The sequence below is a fragment of the Charadrius vociferus genome, unplaced genomic scaffold, assembly GCF_000708025.1.
Source record: "Charadrius vociferus isolate BGI_N301 unplaced genomic scaffold, ASM70802v2 scaffold214, whole genome shotgun sequence".
NCBI classification, from domain to species: domain Eukaryota; kingdom Metazoa; phylum Chordata; class Aves; order Charadriiformes; family Charadriidae; genus Charadrius; species Charadrius vociferus.
In genome coordinates this window covers 4,429,864-4,448,389 of record NW_009647955.1, presented here as the reverse complement: position 1 = coordinate 4,448,389, position 18,526 = coordinate 4,429,864, and the positions used below count along the sequence as shown (strand labels likewise).

General features: G+C 37.3%; 1 protein-coding gene across 3 annotated transcripts in view; it reads right to left on the bottom strand.

The window, feature by feature from the left end:
- Positions 1-18,526, bottom strand: part of DLG1 (discs, large homolog 1 (Drosophila)) — a 93,386-nt gene that overhangs the window by 30,624 nt on the left and 44,236 nt on the right. For all 3 annotated transcript variants that reach the window (XM_009883378.1, XM_009883379.1, XM_009883380.1), the window contains 4 exons: positions 16,079-16,205; positions 13,767-13,923; positions 12,506-12,608; positions 376-490 (listed from right to left, as the gene is read on the bottom strand). In XM_009883378.1, the coding sequence (XP_009881680.1) occupies positions 376-490; positions 12,506-12,608; positions 13,767-13,923; positions 16,079-16,205 (502 nt within the window). The remainder of the gene's footprint in view (positions 1-375; positions 491-12,505; positions 12,609-13,766; positions 13,924-16,078; positions 16,206-18,526) is intronic.

Sequence of the window (18,526 nt, the reverse complement as noted above, 5' to 3'; positions counted from 1 at the left end):
AACCAAACAAGGGAGAATATGAAGACTACTGTCACAAAAACACAAACTGAATTAACCAAGTTAAGATTTCACATATGCTGAGTTAAAGAATAAATATGTTTTTGCTGAAGGATTATCATCACTCAGAGGCAGGACAAAAAGCAATAGCACCCCTCTTAAAGTTCATACAGGGTTCTCAGAGCTAGTACTTATTTTTCAGCTATATTACATTAATGGATCTAAATTAAGTTTTATTTTTAATATATTTTTCATATAAATATCAAATTGTTAAGTTCAATAATGAGTGAATAATTGTGCAAAAATGCAAATACAGAAATACTAAGTCTACAGAAAAGCAGAAAAACACACTAGCAATACTGTGAAAAAGATGATTACCTGACATAGAGGGATCTCTTCTGGCTGGTTCGCAAAGATCCTGATCCTGAACTAATGCTACTGTTCATCATCTGTTCCCGTAAATCATGTATTTTAGCTTCAAAACGACTGTATTCTGTAAGAAAGGGAGGCACTGCAATTAATTTCCTCTGAACTTCAGCAATTAAATTACTCACAAAAATGCTGAAAATCTCAGAGAATAAGCATTTGGTAAAGCTTTTTTAATACAAGAAAAAAACGCTCAAATCCCAACATTAAAACCCATGTTTTGTAATTAAAATGTACGTGAAGTGTTACAGTTCTCAATATTAACTGAAATAAAATTTGAAATAATTGTGATTAGGCAAAGCAAATAAACACAAGCTAATATCCATTTACTTAAAAATGTCATGGTTGTAATCTGTAGTTCACAGTAACTATTTTTTCCTAATTAAAACAAGCATTTCTACCAACAATTATCATTCTTATAGTAATAAAAAGACTGATACAGATAAGTTAACTCATGACAAAAAGAAAACTTCAGAACATACACCTGAAATACATGTTTATAATCAAGAACTATATTATTAGGTTATAAATGTTAAGAAATTAAAAGTGTCTGAAAAAACACTATTGCATAGATACTTTAAAATTACTGGACTTGAATTAGATAAAGAATTTAGCACTACACAGTGGGAAATATGAAAAACATTTTCTGAATAAGACAATGTTCCCATGGGAGCTCAGGAAAGGAAAAAAAAAATCCAGAATTCTGGCATGAATCTCGATCCACTTGCAAACGGCATTAGAGATTCAAACTCCCTCTATAGAATTATGTACAATGTTAATCCTGGAAAAACGGATTGTGTTCTTAAGCAGCACTGTGTACTAATAAAAATAAGCTAAATGCATTTGCTTTTAGCTACAAAGGCAGGCAGTAAAATAGTAATAGCTTCTTCAGGACAAACATTTCCTGAAGTGAGGTACTTACATGCTGTCAGCATAAAATATGAACTCAACAAGTAAGTTTTTCCTTCAGTTGAATAGTTTGGACTTCAGGATCAACAGAACCACTTGTAAAACCTTTCCAGTTAAAGGAAACGTTCTGCAGCCACCCCCTTCGCCAGGAGACCACGTGATGCCAGATTATAACAAGTCAACACTGGGAGAGCCAGGGTGTGTGCAGCAAGTAGCTGCTGAACTGGGTAATGTGTTGCTCTTCCTCGCTGCACCCTTATTCCCTGCAGGCATCAAATTTACTCAGGAAATGCAAGACTGATAAAGAGGGCTCTAAAATGCAAAAATCTTCAGGAAATCTCTCAACTAAGGCTCCTTCAACAGTAACCTAAATACCACAAATGACTTATATTACATTCTGTAGCACTTTCTCCCCACACACTCATCAGCAGACAGTGAGAACCAAGACTTACAGACTAACCAGAGAAGAAATAAAAAAATATTAAGTTACAGAAGAATACTCTGTGAACCAGTTTCTGGTATATCATTTCATTCATCAAGGTAACTGTAAATCTGATGCTCTAGCAATATAATTAACCCTATCCAGATTGCAACAATATGGACAGTCTCTTAAATAACCTGGAATTTTACCCTTTAAAATCAAAAGCTAGTAGTTTTTTAAGATAGTATCTTTGTTTTTAAAACAGCATCAAAAACCTTTTTTTACGAAGTTCCGATCAAATAATCTACCAGCACTAAATCAGACTGATCTCCTGTTTGACAAGAGAAACAAAAACATTATTTCCACCACTACCAGCGCTATCACTAATAGCAAAAGAATTTAAGATGACAGGATGGTAAACCAAAGAGGAATGTAAGAAAACGACATTTTTTAGAACACAACATCCCTTAGGGGAAGGACACAGATGCAGAGAGAGAATAGTCTACTCCTGCACTGCATGGCTTTAGGTAAGTCACCTCATTTTACTCATTTATACCAAAGAAATAACCTTTTAAGCCTCTCACGTGTTTCTTGGGTGCTTTGGAAGATTAAAGTTCTAAGCTTCAAACATACTACAAGAATGGTAGCTGAGATTTCTGACATAACAGATTTTTTTGTGCCCTGCAAGAAAGAAAGTACGCATGGAAAACACCAGATAATCCAAGCTTTTCCTTGTGCTACAGCCTGTTGAATACTGAAAATATCTGCAGTTGCAATAGCTACTGGAAAGGACTAAAAATTCCTGTTAAGAAAGTATCATGCATCATCTGTTGGAAGAATCAGATCTCCTCCTATATAGCATGTAGTATATAAGAAAGTCAATGGGGAGGCGGCTATTCCTATTGCTTAACTCTATCTTATGTATCATCTTGAGGTTGATGGTCTTGCAGATTTCTGGAGTAATTTAGTTTTTCTCATCAGAACTCCTGGGAAGTAAGTGCTGAATGAGTGACAAGGACATCTGTAGGAGTAAGAAGGATAGAGGCTCCTGCCATACCAATAAATCAAAAAAGGAAACTATTGGGCTGGGACTGAGAAGGCTCTATGTTCAAAAAGAAGGGGTGCTAAGAGATGCCATATTGAGGAAAAGCTGTGCAGATGGAATGTGATGAGCTCCTTTGATGTCGAACAATCTAAAAATTTGAGTTACATTCCTCTTACAGAAGGTTTTTGGAGGAACAGGATGGATAGAAATCACAAAATCATTGGGTTTGGAGCTGAAAAGTAGACAGGATTTGGGTTTTTTAAAAAGGAAAGCTAGGTATTAGATACAGTGGTACTGAAACTAATGCTGGAGACAGAAAATAAGACAACAGCAGGACTCTTGATAGCATCGGTAAAACACTATCAGTTCGGTACCCAATGGATCAGCACCTATCCTGTTGACTAATTAGGCTCGGTTCAATTTGGACACTACAGAGCAAAGTGCGAGCTCTGCTAATCTGTTTAGGAAAGGTTATATTTCTGTCTCTGTGATTAAGAAGAGTTGGATATCAATTGTCTTTAGCACCTTCAATCTCTTATTAAAGTGAAGAACAGTGATGCTATCTGGTAGTTTGTGAAACATAACAAAGCAGTTGCAGGACAGCAGTCAGAAGACTGTCCACAGCTGCTCCATCTTATGCGCTCTACAAGAGGGGAACATCAACAGCCAACAGCTGGTAGCAAGACTGGAGACTCATATCTGAGAGGTGGGTGTATCAAATGTGATCCATGCAAAATGCAATTTTATTTGACTACAGAAGCAAGTATTTAGGGATGAGAACTAGATAAGCACAGAGTGATACCTTTCCTTCAAATACTCTCCCATCCTCCTGTATTTGCAATGTTTACATAATTTCACTGTGTGTTTAAATTCCCTATTTCACTCAGCTTAGCATCACTAAATTCTCCCAAATAGAGAACTGTTTTCTTTACAATTCCCTTCTTTCTTACAGGCTATGCATTCTATTACATATATAGTGTATGACAAAATTCATCTTTTTTTTCCCCTAAATCACAGTGAACAACACCATAAACTTCCATATGTCTAAGTGTGACAAAGCCATACAATGCACACATAAATATAATTATTATTTTTTTAAGTTTTATTTTTCCACTTCAGCATTCCAGAAATTTGGAGCTGGAACAGGCACAGTGAATGAGATAAAAAGGACACCGTCTTCTTGGTTAAAAGAAAATTAAGAGCTTGGCTGAGAAGGAATATGATTGATCTCTGGTCAAACGTGATCAGGGTAACCAGACAGAAAGGCCATAAGCTATTTAAATGAAATAGAAAAGCTGACTTTAACCCAAATGGTGTAGGCTGGTCATAGGAACTCCATCTACAAATATGTTTCCAATTTCCACAGACATCAAAACACAAATGGTAGTTTAATAAGAACTATGGTATCAGGAGAAGCTCTTCACACAAAATAAAATTAAAAAAAAAAAAACAAAAAACCCACATAATCCAAACTCTCTGTCCTTTCACATAAGAACGTGACCAGGATCTGAAACCTGATGTATATACAACAGAAGGGAATGGGACTTAATTTATGATCTCTTCTAATCTTCTGAATTTTAGGAAAGCTGCTGAAGCTATACATCAAATAAAGGGTAACAGTCAGCAAGCCAAACATGAAATGCAATAAAATAAGAACACAGTAACAACGTATCTCTTTTTGGCTAGAATTTTCTTAAAGTTTCCAATAAGTTTAGGGGCAGAGAGGGAGTAGTACCTGCTATCGTAACGTAGAGCTTGAGGAAGCACAAGCATCTGCTGCTTCAATTCATGGCATTTATCCAAGAGTACCCCATCATCACCAAAGAAAAAGAAAAAAACCAAAGTCTAACTCTGGTTTACACATAATCAGTTGTTAAGAACATTGGATGGATATATCTGGGCTCAAGTTTAAAATTCAAAATTATACTGGATAAGCAGATGGTGCAAAACTAGAATAAATCTGCTCTATTTCATGTCTGTACGTACTGCACAGCAATGAAAAAAAGGAGCGGGAGTGAGGAGGGGGGCAAAATTAGGAAATCCTGGAAGATTCCTCTGCTCCCGAGCTCCTAAAGTGCTTTTACCTAGAAAAATGCAGTGTTTTCCATGACAATGCTTACTTTAACAGAAATCAAAACTTCAGAGAAAGGGTCTGAGCAGTGAAACTCTCCTGGACTGCTGATCTGGTGGGTAACAAGAGGACAGTGATAAACAGATACATGGTGAACAGTGTACACAGTCAGGGGAAGAGAAAAAAAGAGGCCACAATGAAAATTAATTTGGTCTGGAACATACATTCCAGCAAATGAGGCAAAAGAACAGAAGACTATGACAAGGGATGGAAAATTCAGCAAAGAGCACAGAAGGGAAAGCAACTCGTGGAAGCATGGATGTGTGCACAGGGAACAGATGGCAGCACAGCACTGAGAAACAGAGATTCTTACATATACTGAACCCATGAAGAGCTGAAAAAGTTCACTTTAATTAAAGAAGAATGCCCCTTGCTTCCCTCTTCCCATCTGTCTGTGTAAAGCCCTCCTTTAGCAGGACCCATTGGATCTGTCAAAGCAGGACTCTTGTGCTGACAGTTTTACATAACTACTGATTTACATTCTTTTCTCCACTCTCAGAATACTCAATTTTCCTTTTCATAGTGCCTCCAAACACACTCAGAAATGGAGCCTGGTAGTGAGTTAGAACGGCCACCATCACACTGATCTTGTATTGACCTTCCATTTGTTTTCAATTCTAAGCTTGTGAGGCTGGACTGTCACAGTATGCAGCTGACTGAAATTGTATTTATGAGTTCTAGTCACGTACTGCTACCATCCCTCGATTATCTGCACTGGTAGTTGATAAATTCATAGGTACCATTCAAGTTCTGCACACCTTTTCTTGTTACAGACTGTAGTATAAATTTCAGTTAGCAGAGGAGGTTGTGGAGTATAGTGTGTTTAGCGCAACCACTCAAAAACATTAGCAAAGAGGTTACCTATTAAAATGTATGGACCACAATAAAAACATCATAAATAATTTTTGAGGAGATATTACTTTGCTTCAACGCTTGTCGTTTTATATTAACATGACCTCAGAGAGACCACAATGCATTCCACGTACTATCAGTGGCTTTCATGCACTCTAATGTGTAATGAGCTTATACCTCATTAATCACTTGAAAGACTAGGCCACAGAATTTCAAAACAGATTAGAAAAGTTACATTTGTATTTAGTTAAGAACACCTCCTGCAGAGCCCGCAAAACTCGGAAAGAGACTAGGTCCTGCCACTACTGAAGTGAATTCACCAAAAATGCTGAAGGTTTACCACATATTCACAACTTGTAAAAGGCTGAACTGTTCTTAAAGGAAGACAAACAATTTTATTATATTAAAGATCAGGAGCGAGGTTTTAAAGGATTAAAACCTGTGTAAGCCGCCTTATAGTGTCTATCAGGACTATATATAGCAGAATACTTCTTCTAATCTTAATGGGCCTGATTTTAAAGGTACTTTAATCGAATAAGCTGGATTACTTGCAAATGAGTAGAGCAGGTACAAAATAAACAAGAACAAGTTTGGAAGAGTAGAGACCACGTACCCCCGAACAGGGTAAACTTTTTTATATATATATATAAAAATACTGAAAACTAAGTTTTCCAAAAGCATTATTGGTTTTGTGCTACTCCAGCTGCACTTTTACAAATAGAGACTTACAATGTATTTCAAGACAAATGCTCAGAAAATTATCTTAGCTTACATACATTAAAGTGCTACCATTTCCCAGAGCTTAGTTACTTTGTTTTAAATTCCACTAGAAAACAGTGCATAAATCCAGTGTCACAAACAGAAAGGCTGGCCAAATACTGACCACTGAAAGATGAGCTCTAATAAAGCGCTTTTTTTTTTCCTTTTTTTTTTTTTTTTTTTTTTCTCCTTTTGATTCATTTGTTTTAAAGACGAGAGATAATGAAAAATACCAAGTTGTCATACTTGGAACTTATTTTCAGTAGGTAAATACATTGCTTCAAAACAAAAAAAACCCATGAAAATCCACCTAAAAATCTGGGTAACAAAGTATGATGAGTTTTGATTGAACTATAAATCTTGAATACATTTTGCAACAGAGACTCACTTATTTCCTTTAATAAAGCTGAAAGAAAAATGTGTTATTAACCCCCTGAATGAACAGTATAAGTTTAGAAGCAGCGGTTTCACAAAAAAACCTCAAAAACTACTCTTGAGGATCTGGCTCCACCTTCTCCTAATCTGACACTGATCCACCCAGTCACCTAAGAACATGCAGCTAATCTGATCACTTAACCATCTTACAACTCTTTCAGAAAAGAAGGGGATACATAGAGAGGGACTTGATCAGCTGAATCACAAAGACCAATGTAGATTCTAAATTCTAAATAGCAGGCAGCTGATAACTCACATAAAAAAAAAGATCGCTGTACTCATTAAAATTAGAATTGTATTTTTTGTATGTCAGGTGGATCCTCGGGAAACAGAAAGTGCTGCTAGCCTTTTCTGCCGTGATAGGCTTATCGGAATTTTGCCCCTGTTTTGGGGGATGGGTCAAGTGACCAGTGAATGACTGCTGATGCCAATACACTTTGCCTGCTTGCTTTTTCAAGGCCTTCCAAGAGCAGGCTTCACAGTTAATGTGTATGTAATAGTAGTTAACATTATACATATACTTAATTTCCCAGTTCTGAGCTAGTAGAATATAACTATGAAAAAAAAATATGTTTAATCCACAAAATTATTTTCTATCCAGTTTCAACCAAAAATATTTTCACATTTTTCATGCATTTCTTTGGCTATTTTTCTTATTTTTAAACAGTTATGGTAGCCTATTGGCACCTCATACCTTTTCAGAATAGCAAAATCTAACCTAAATTCTGAATTTTGAGGTAACACTATTATTATGTCATCCTCAAAAAACATAGGAATATTTCAGATGACCATTTAATTTGAAGGGACATAACAACAGAAATGTCACTGTGAAATGAGGGAAAGCCCTCCAAGGGCTGTACACCTCTGGACAGTCCTATACTTCCCCCTTGCTGCTCCTCTCCTCACTACATTCCCTTCAAGCACCGAGACTCTCACGTTCCTGTATCCCTGCTAAGTAGCACGGTCATAATTCTGACCATCTCCAAATCCCCACTCCCAGGAGATACACATATATCCAAATTGCCTAGAGCTTCCTCTCATTCTTCCACACTAATATCACAATTTTTCCTTGCCACCCTACATCAGTAGGAAACCCAAAGAAGGGAGATGGCAATGTAGCACTCAAGTGTCTGTGCAGAGCCAGGGAGCAATAGGAACATGAAATGGCTCAGAAACCTCTACAAAATGAAAATGGCTCATCAAAATGCGTTTGGGTACTGCAGCAACATCGCTTTCTTTGAAAGTGCTGCAGGTCATGGTACTTTCTTCTCATTGGAACTCACAGTAAAGCAAAATCCCTTTTTATTCATCCATGATGTCTTGAAAAGTGATAGAAATATGTAGTACAAGTGGGGGAATAAGGAAAAGCTTCCAAATGAAGAGGAAAACTAGAAAGACATCCTGACTTCCCCACCACACTTCTACAGGACAATTCCTATTCCCAACCTTCTGCTCTTCTCCTACTATGGCCTCCTCCTCTGCGGCATCCATCCCCAGCAGGTTCAAACCCAGTGATGTCTGCAGCAAGGGACATAGTTGTGTATACACACGTGTGTATGTACCAGAAAAGTATGTACAAGTACAACCCAGTAGGTGACTCAACAGTTTACAACAATAGCTCCCAGGTAAGTTGCAAGATAAAGCATGGGATATAGACGGAGCAAGCAAAAGTCAATTGACTACAATTATGGTAGTACAGAAATGGTGCCTGATGCATGAGTCAATTCTGTCAACAGGAAAATACCTTCACATTCCCTATTCGGCTTTTAGGTATCCCAAAGAGTGCTGCTAAGCTGCTGAAATTTCATTCAGTATATTTGGAAAATTTTCTAAGGCATCTGTCAAATTTACTGAACATTGCTGGAAACTAAATGAATGCCCAGAAAGATATTTTTAGGAATGAGATTACATCTGTTTTCACCCGATTCTATAACCAAGGAACATTTTGGAGATTTAAGGAGAAGAACGAGTCAGCAGTTATGTAATTTGAGCCTGGATATCATAAAAGCAGTATGATTCAGCCATATTAGCCTATGCCAAGTCCAGTAACTAGTGTTTGATAAACCATGTTGTCCAACTGGATTTGAAGAGAGCGGCATGGAAACTTCAACCCTTTCCATGATAGGGGTTTTCCAAAGATAATTTTTTCTACAGCCCACTCAGGCTTTTCTATGAGAGAACTGCAAGCAAAAATCCTCTTTCCCCAGAAATCTGTGGAGAAAGACAAATGGGGAAATTTCTGACAGAGCTAATGTGGTAGGATGTAAAAACATAAATTAGCATTCCCCACCACATCAACGAACATACAAACTGTCATATACAATTACAGGGAGTGAAGTGAGCTGTTCCCAAGTGTCTTCCAAATGCTCCTATCACACTGAATCTATTTACCCAGTTATAATGAGCCCTGATGGATGTCTAGAATCACCTTGATCTGTCCTAGCTGTCAGCATCTTTTACAAAATCCTGCTGGATTTATAAATAAAATACACATGCAAAACAACCAGTTACAACTGATGTTCTTCATTTTTATGAAGACATTTGAGAAACACTAATGATGAACAGTAATTTTATGAACTCTTCATTTTAATAGTTAACCTCTTTTTGAATGGCATAAACAAAAGTAGAGACAATTTTATATATATATTTTATTTTTTCCCCAAACTTAAAAGAATGAAGTGAGGGGAAAAGAAGATTATCCCCAGCTATAATTTAGAAAGCTGAAGATGATCAAAGAACATACGCACTTTTATCAAGTACACTCAATCACATATATATTCTTTTTGGAAAGTCAAATCTCAAACAGACTACTTTCCTATGACAATAAACAAACAGCAACCTTTAAAGGAATATTCTCTTTACTAACCTCTGACATGTGAGCAGTGAGTATCTGATCCAACTCACCTCCCACACCAGACGTGAAAGAAGCTGACAGCTGGACTTACACGCAACCTCTTTTTACGAGGAGTAAGAAAAAGGCAAGCAGAGATGTCAGACAGACTCAGACATTAGTAACTAGATCTCTGAGGTAGGTTGGCCATGTGTCAATTCATACTTTGCCTCCAAACTACAATGGATCTCAATCAATCTCCTAGTTAGCTTCTCCTTTGTGGCATACTTCAAAAGGGTAGAGTAAGCCCTAACGTGCTTCCAACATCTTCCCTCCAAATGGAGATTTTAAGCACTATTTCAGAAACACAGACCATCACACAGACCAAACATCTTTCTTGGGGGGTGGGGAAGAGAAGTCCTTTCTTTGAACAGAATAACACGTCAGATGTCTGCCCATAATCTAGGATAATTCAGGTAACATCTCCCGCATGCATCCTGTCAAATGGGGCCCATAATTAGTTGAGAACTGCATTCTCAATACAGCTGAACTGCATGCAGTCTTGTTCTGAATGCTTCAGTAATCATGAAGGAATGAGCACAGCTCTAGGTCTGAAGTCTACGAGTGACAGTCGTTGAGAAATTTGTAAGAGGCAGTGTATGTTGCTCTGAGCAAATCTCTGTGCAATGACTCAAAATCCCATCAGTCAATCAAGAACCTCAATACATGTTTCAAGAAGATAAGTTAAGTTATCTGCTTGGACAAGAGGTAATGAAGAAAGCTGTTATTTCCAACGCAGAAAGAGCAAGAACCATCCAAAATGCTTAGTTCTCTTATTATAAAAGGACAAGAGAGTTCTGACTTCCAGAGTATGAAGGGATTCTTTTTTTTTAAAGCCTGAATCCCAGTAAGGGAAGACTGAAAAAACTACTGCTTTTGCATGACGTCTGGATACGTTTTTTGGCAAGGGGAAAAAAAGTGCTTGTGTCCTGGGATATACTGTACCAGAGAAACATTTTTTTCTGCTACAAGGAGCCACATTGCAACATAATTTCCTGGCAGAAGAAATGGTGACCAAGAATGCCCTCTTTGAATAAAAAAAATGGCCAGATGCTAAAAAGTTTTATTTTTCATTAAGCTGAGGGATCCCTATGCAGGGAGCAAGAAAGTGTAACAATTTGACCTGCCTGTTACAACACTGAAGAGCTAAGCAGAGGACAGGCCAAAAGTGTATCAACAGAAATATGTGACAATTCTGATAAAAAGCCAAAGCAGACATTCCAGAACCCATGCTGACCTTACCATTCTTTCTAAAAGTTAGTCTCAGAGTGAGGACTCCTAGAAAATGAATCCCAGAACACAGCAATCTACCGATTCAACATGTGAACAGGATGCACACCCTCTCAAGACAATACGGGCACTGACAACACGGGCTGGCTGCAGGGATTTGACCATGAAGCAGACACCAACAAATCAGTTGGCCTTATTATTGACAGAGTTCCTGGGTCAGTGGAGATATATGATGTTGATGTGGGTGGAGGAGGAGGGGAGGGGAATGTGAAAGCCAACATTTCAAAGACTTGGGGAGGACATTCCTACCACTCTGGAGACATTCAAAACCCGCCTGGACGCTGTCCTGTGCAACGTGCTGTAGGTGACCCTGCTCTGGCAGGGGAGTTGGACTAGATGATCTCCAGAGGTCCCTTCCAACCCTAACCATTCTGTGATTCTGTGATAAGAGAAACGTGACAGAAGAGAAGAAAAAAAGATGAAGTCAAGCATGCTGCAATCAGCTACCAAACAATTTTAGATGAAGGCAGCGGTCCTGCTCAATGACAAGTCCTCATAAACACCTAAACTTACCCCTTGCCACTGCTGTTAAAGGAAAGGTTTAAGCAGATAAGTCACCACAGGCAAGATTTAGTGATGGGCCACCCAATTTATCAGAATCGGAGAAAGCTGTTGATCATCACAGTTCATAATAAGACATCAAAAATTACTTATTATATATAAACAATAATATATGGGTTTATAAACAGAATATATATGGGCAAGCACATAATTTTAGACTACTGAATTTTTAAAGTCTCAAATAGACAAAGGCATTTGAAACATGCTGTAGAAATACAAGAGGATAAAAATGTGTATTGTGATAAGGCAGTATTATTTGGCTTCTGCAGAACACACAAAGATGTGTGCATCAGTTGCAGCCTAATCTGGACCAGAAGAAATTGCTGGAGAAACAGGAATATCAGCTCAGACCCAATGGTCTCCTTAGGTCAGCTGAATCAACATCACAGAGAAGGAATTAGCCTTTTAGCCTACAACTAAGGAAAATAAACCCACCATATTGAAAGGTGAAGACAACTGAAACACAAAAGTAGCAACATAGTTTTTCTACCAAGTTCTGGATCTACCAGCTTAATTTTGATGTTATGACAGTGTTAACATCTACTGGAGAAATCAAAATTCTGAATATGATCAGAGCAAGAAACATATCAAGCCGTGGCACTAACAACTGCACATATTCCTACCTGGTCACTTGCAATTATGCTATCAGGTACCTGTCAACATCTATTACATTATTTGTTTCTCCTCTCCTCAAAAGAGGGGTTAGGCGGGGCTGGACGACATTGTAGATTATCCTTCTCTAAGTTTCAAATTGTAGAAGTGAACTTGAATGTATAAGGCAACCCTTACCTTCTGGACGGTACTGAGCTACGATAGTTACTGCTTGGCCTGCGTTCTTCAGAGCTGCAGCTGCCTGTTCATGGGTGGCTGCTTTTAGATCTACTCCATTTACCTACAAATAATACAAAAAAGCTCTTTATCAAAATAAATGTTTGTATTAACTAGCTTGTAATGTTGGAAACAGGGAAAACTCACATAAAAACTAGTTTGTGTCCAGTTAATTTTTTTTTGAGTGTGTTTATCATCACAGAACGGAAACAAAGATTACTGATCCTTACTGAAATCCAAAGTCAATAAATCCTCTCTCATATCTATCCCTCTGTTAAGAAATACTCTAATCTTCCTAGTATATCACTTAATGAATTTGTATTCCCCAGGTCCACTTTATTCTTGTTTAAGACCTTTTTCTTTTGTTTTAAGGAGACACAGAGAATGTTACTTTCTGTGATGGTTCACCTCACCTTTCTACAACAGGGCTTCAGGGACCCCCTTAGCCAAAGCCTGCCTACAGATCATTATATTTAGCATCCAGTGACAGACCACACCCTCCAAGAAGTTGTCTAGCCGCCTTTTCAATGCAGCAGATTGAAAAACAGTGTCAGGAAAAACTGAAGCAGAAATGTGTGCATCACATTTTAGATCAAAAGTATTTTTCACAGTTCAAACTAAAATAAAAATGCACTTTAATAACAGCAGAGCCAAAGTTATTTTTTCCTCTTAAATTACTACCAAATTACAATGTAATTGTCCAAATAAATGATTCTCCATAAATTAAGTAACTTCACAAATAAACACGTAAAATCTTTATGACCTTTAAGTACTAATATAGATAAAGCCCTCAGACAGGTATGAGATGGCTCTATTTAAGACTAATGGGAAGTTTAACAGTTACTCCAGGAAGTAAAGCACCCTATTTTAGACACTACTGCCAAGCGTCTCCATCTCATTAGAAGGCTTATTTCTGAAGCCTACATTCTTTCAATTTAGACACTCCACCCCCCCTCAGCTACCACACTAACATAAGTTAATGTCTTCACTGAAAAAAATACCTCTGAGATGGAAAAGTGCTATTTTAATCAGGATACAGATAAGAAACTGAGGCAGACTAAAAGTCCTCAAAGATACTTTGGAAATATATTGGCAGCTGTTCCATTGTCGCAAATTTAGCTCATTTAATGATATTCTTTGCATATAAATCGTATTAACTGACTTTAATATCCAGGGAGGGGAAAGCTTTTGTTGTTGTTTAAATAAAAGCAAGAAATCCTACAGAAATTATACGATCTCCTTTCCTAAGCTCTCCGCTCAGGTCAGCTGGCCCTCCTGCAAGGATGAAAGAGACGAAAATTCCTTCTCCATCTTCTCCTCCAACAATGTTGAAACCAAGACCTGTTGATCCTCGATGCAGGACCACCTTTCTAGGCTCCCTGAAAGAAAGGAGTATGAAATTTTGGTCACTACTTCTGAGTAAAAGCAAAGTTTTCTGAGAGAAGCAGTGTTGAAAATTTAGGTATCAAAAGCTACACATTTAAGGCAACCATGTCATGTGCTCCCCCTGTCCCCTCCCCAGTGAGCCCCCCGAAAGCTTAGACTTTCAAATAATAGCTTCTATTATTTGTATGCTTTCAATTCTGCTTCTAGAGGAAGCACAATATCCCCTTCCCTGTTGTTTGGTGAACTGAATAATTCATAAGTATATATGTATTCTAAATTCCTATTATGCTACAATCCTTTTCAGCACTAAATGTCATTACTTAACACTTTCCATATTGTCCAAGAGCCTCAACACAGCTCACAGTCTTAATCTATCTAATGGTAATAGCAAGCAGCAAAATACTGTTTTCGCTTTCTGAAAATTAAGAACAAATTCTAATGGAAACACCAACGATGAAAAATATGTCCTTATGGCTTTAATTTCACGCCAGTTGGTCAAGCAATAAATATAGCAAAGAACAATTACAGAAGTATGGAAAAAAACCACCACCAAAACCCAGAATTTATGGCATTCTCAAATACGTTTGCAATTTATTTGCACCAACTGCAATTGAAAAAGTTAAATTTCAATCAAGTTGTTGCACTCTTTCTATAGGATCCCCTCCTGCTTGGATGAGGAAAGAAGAAATACTGATCAAGTTAAGATAAGGTCAGCCAACTTCTAATGCAGAAACACTCCCTACAGAAATCTACTAATCTGCTACTTGATCCAGTACAAGAAAAGCATAAATGATTTCAGAAACAGACATTTATAACAAAGCAGAGCAACTCTGCACTGCGTTTGAAAAATCACTAGAGAGCACTAAAGAACAATTAATGGACATTCTTAAGTATTTGGAGACATTAATTATTAATTTTTAGGATAAACTAAAAACCTACATTTTTCCAATACAAACAAACATCTCGTTCGATCTTTAAAAATCACTCCATTTTTGCCCTAGCTCTTAAGTCTGCTTAGTTTTAAATTCTTACATTTCATCCCCTATCAACGATTATATTCATCTTTTCAGAGTACTATTTTATTGCAAATAAATGACATTTTGAAAACCTATGTATATTGCTCTGGATCACACTAACACATTAACAAAAATGCTGCAGTTAAGAACATAAATACACAGTAACTTTTAAAATATGACTCAAAATTTCTAAACCTCTTCTGGAGGAGCAGAAGATGGGAAGGTAATTTAAAGAAAAACCACCTAAACCCTTCTCTGAATAGTCCTCGCATTTCAAAAGAAATCTAAAAACCTCCCTTTACAGTAACCTTAAAGGAAAGCTACCGAACTTAAGTTCAGCAATGCTATCAGCAGGACAGAATCACTTAGGGTTAGGTGGATGTATAAGGTAAAGATAAAAATAACTACAAGCACATGTCGGAGAATTTCCTACATTCCAATACACTAAAATTTATTCTCCAACTTATTATACCACTTATGTTTCAATACTGGGTAGACCCTGCCTCAGAAACTGAGTGACATTAGCCACATCAGATGATGGTGTGAAACACAGAACTCGGCAACAACATATTGAAAATGCAGTATAACATCCCTGTACTTGCAGAACAGAAGGGTAACAAAATTACAAGAGCTTCCCTTTATCAGCAATGATGAACAAAAGATTAACGCAATCTACTGAATCAGTGAAGGAATGAAGGGTCTGTTAATGGGGAAGGATTAAGAGCTCTCTAGCCTTTCTAGATTTACTAATCCACCAAAACAAACCCTTGCCTGGGAAATAGGAAAAAAAAAAAAAGATGGCTGGCTTTAAAATAAGAAATAATCTCTAGGCTGCTCATCCTACCATCCAGTCAACTCATGGAGCACTTTGGCAAGGCATTCTGATTTTAATTGTATTCCTGGACTGATAAAGCATGTGTGTATACATGTGCGCGTAGATGTGTGTGTGTATGTATCAACAGAAATATATCTAGTTTCTTCCTTACACCAATGTTTAGAAGTGTTAAGAAACTAATGAGTTGCATTTATTTCTTGAAATAAAATATAACATTCACTAGTATTTTGCCCACAAACACATCTTATGAGCTTCCCTGGTTAAGTAATCTGACATGTAGCTTTGGTTATTCATTACCTGGTAATCTCATCATCCCCGAGCATTCCCTTGGGAATTGGTGAATAGCGCCCTGGTGATGCTGGGGGCAAGGACTGTCCCATGTAGGCAGATGGAGTGATATGGTTATCCACTGGCTGAGAATAAGCTGCAAAGAGGGGAACAAAAAAAAAAAAAAAAGAAAAAGAAAAAGAAAAAAAGTCATTAAGGCAATAAGGAAAAAGAGATGGACATACTGTAACAAAGTATTATAAGGAGGGACATCTTCTGAAACCAAAATGTAACAGCTCAAATGCTACATTATAAGTATCATAGTTCTAAAACACTGAATCACATCTACACATTCCCCATTCTCCTCCTTTTTTAGAAACAGGCACTGTGGATAGCTGAAGCCTGTGAGGACAGTCTGGAGATTTATCTGGTTTTAAAGTTGTCTTTAATTTGACTGAAGTCAATTAAGAATTTCAGTTTCTTAAAATCACCATTTCGGAGCAACAGTGAAAAATACATTTTAATGTTGTACTTCTTCCAATCTGTCAAGCTGCCTACCTCTTTTCTTTTCAGTGCTTTGATGCGGAGCATCTTAGCATCTCCAGAATACTCCAGGCTGTTCTGATTAACAGGCCTGGACAGGGAGGGAAGTTATATTTTTTAGACACAGAACAAAACCATCTTTAGTAGCACAGGTGCTGGTAGCGATGCTAGTATGTGCTCAGTCAACAGCACACATCAGGAAACAAAGGTAGGATTATTCCACTTTCTATTCTTCAAGGTCGGTAAGAGGCATCAATTTACCAAGAGGAATAAACAAGCTGGTGCAAAAAAATGTCAACTGTACTGCAAGGGTCAGTTGCCTTATTCACAGGTTCATTGATTAAAACTGGAAAGGAGTATTAAAAGGATTTAGTCTAACCTCTTGCGTAACAGATGATGAATCCTGTGCACGAAGAGCATGTTTTACATGAACCACAACACACATACTAGAAAAATTTAGCATCTTAATGATTTCAGTTGTTGGAAAATATTCTGCAATTCCAGGTAAGTTGTTCCAATAAATAATTAAAAGGGTGCATTATATTTCCAAGTTAGGTACATCAATTTTAAGTGTCCATTCACCAGGTGTAGTCATACCCACTGTCTCCTATTACAAAGCATATTCTACAACTGAAAATCTTTTTCCTCATGTAGGTGCTTCAAGTTTTAAGGCTTAAACATGGAAGGTGGGGACACTTCACAGATTTAACATAAGTTATAATCTTATAAAGTTGCCAGACTTATTCGCTTTCTGTACCTGATGTGATGCCTGACTTTTGAGGATTTATACTAAAACCAAAGCTTTTTAACAGCATAGACATGACACAAATTGTAGAAGTGACCTGTATATTCTCCTTGTTTGGTTTTCTTTTTAAACCACTGGCAGAACATTTGGGTCATATACAAACTTCAAGAGTATTTTTATATGAGAGATTTGCTAAATCACCAGCTTTCAAACCATCCAATCTGCACTGCATTGATTCTGTATTATTCTAGCTTCTTAGTAAACCTGTATGCAGCAAATTCCATACATGGAGTATGTGTCACATCAACACTGCCTTACCACAATCAATGGTCCAATAGGAGAGGTACTGAGCCAAATAGGGAACTACACATAGTACCTTCATGCCTGGAACGTAACATCTGGTATCTTATTTGATTAGCCAGACTGCTTCTTATTCTTTAAAGTTTTGTCACATTTTAGACTTCTTTCACTTTTATAAAAATGTGTTTCAGCAAGCATTAAAACAGCTTAGGTAGCTTAAAAGCACTACTTGATAAAGTAATTCACTTTGTTATTCAGACACACCAGCCCTCAGTGAGTTGCATGCTCTAGTCTGGGACTGTACAGAACTTCTGGAAATTGCAATTCTGGATTCATGAGTAGTTTCGGCAAAAACCGGCATCTGAGTGCAAGTGGTGGCCTGTCCCCTTCTACAAGACAGACTAAAGGAAGTTTCTTCAGGTTAGCTTCATGAGGTCTCCAGCAAAGAGAACGCTGCTTTTGCTAAAACCAAGTGGTCAACAAAAGCATTAATATTTGAGAATTCCCTAATAATTAGTTGTTCAAAACACATGACTCCTAAAACCATTTTTTAGAACAGCTGTAACACATGTACATTACCTCTTCATCCTTCTGCTCTCCGCAAGGATTCAAAGCCTAGAGATCCCACTACTTAATTCTTTCTGTCTGCCCCAGCACAATATGTAGCTTCTATGGACTGGTTACAGATTTGGACAGTTTACTGTCAATTTCAAAACTTGATTTTTAGCTACACTAGAGTTTTGGCAACAGATTTTCACAATGATTACCAAACCATACAGCAATATGTATTTTTCAATGGAAAATAATATATCTATTTTAATACAAAAGTGTATTTCCATGTCACTGTATACACTGTGTTTAAAGCATGTGATACCTTGAAAATGACTACT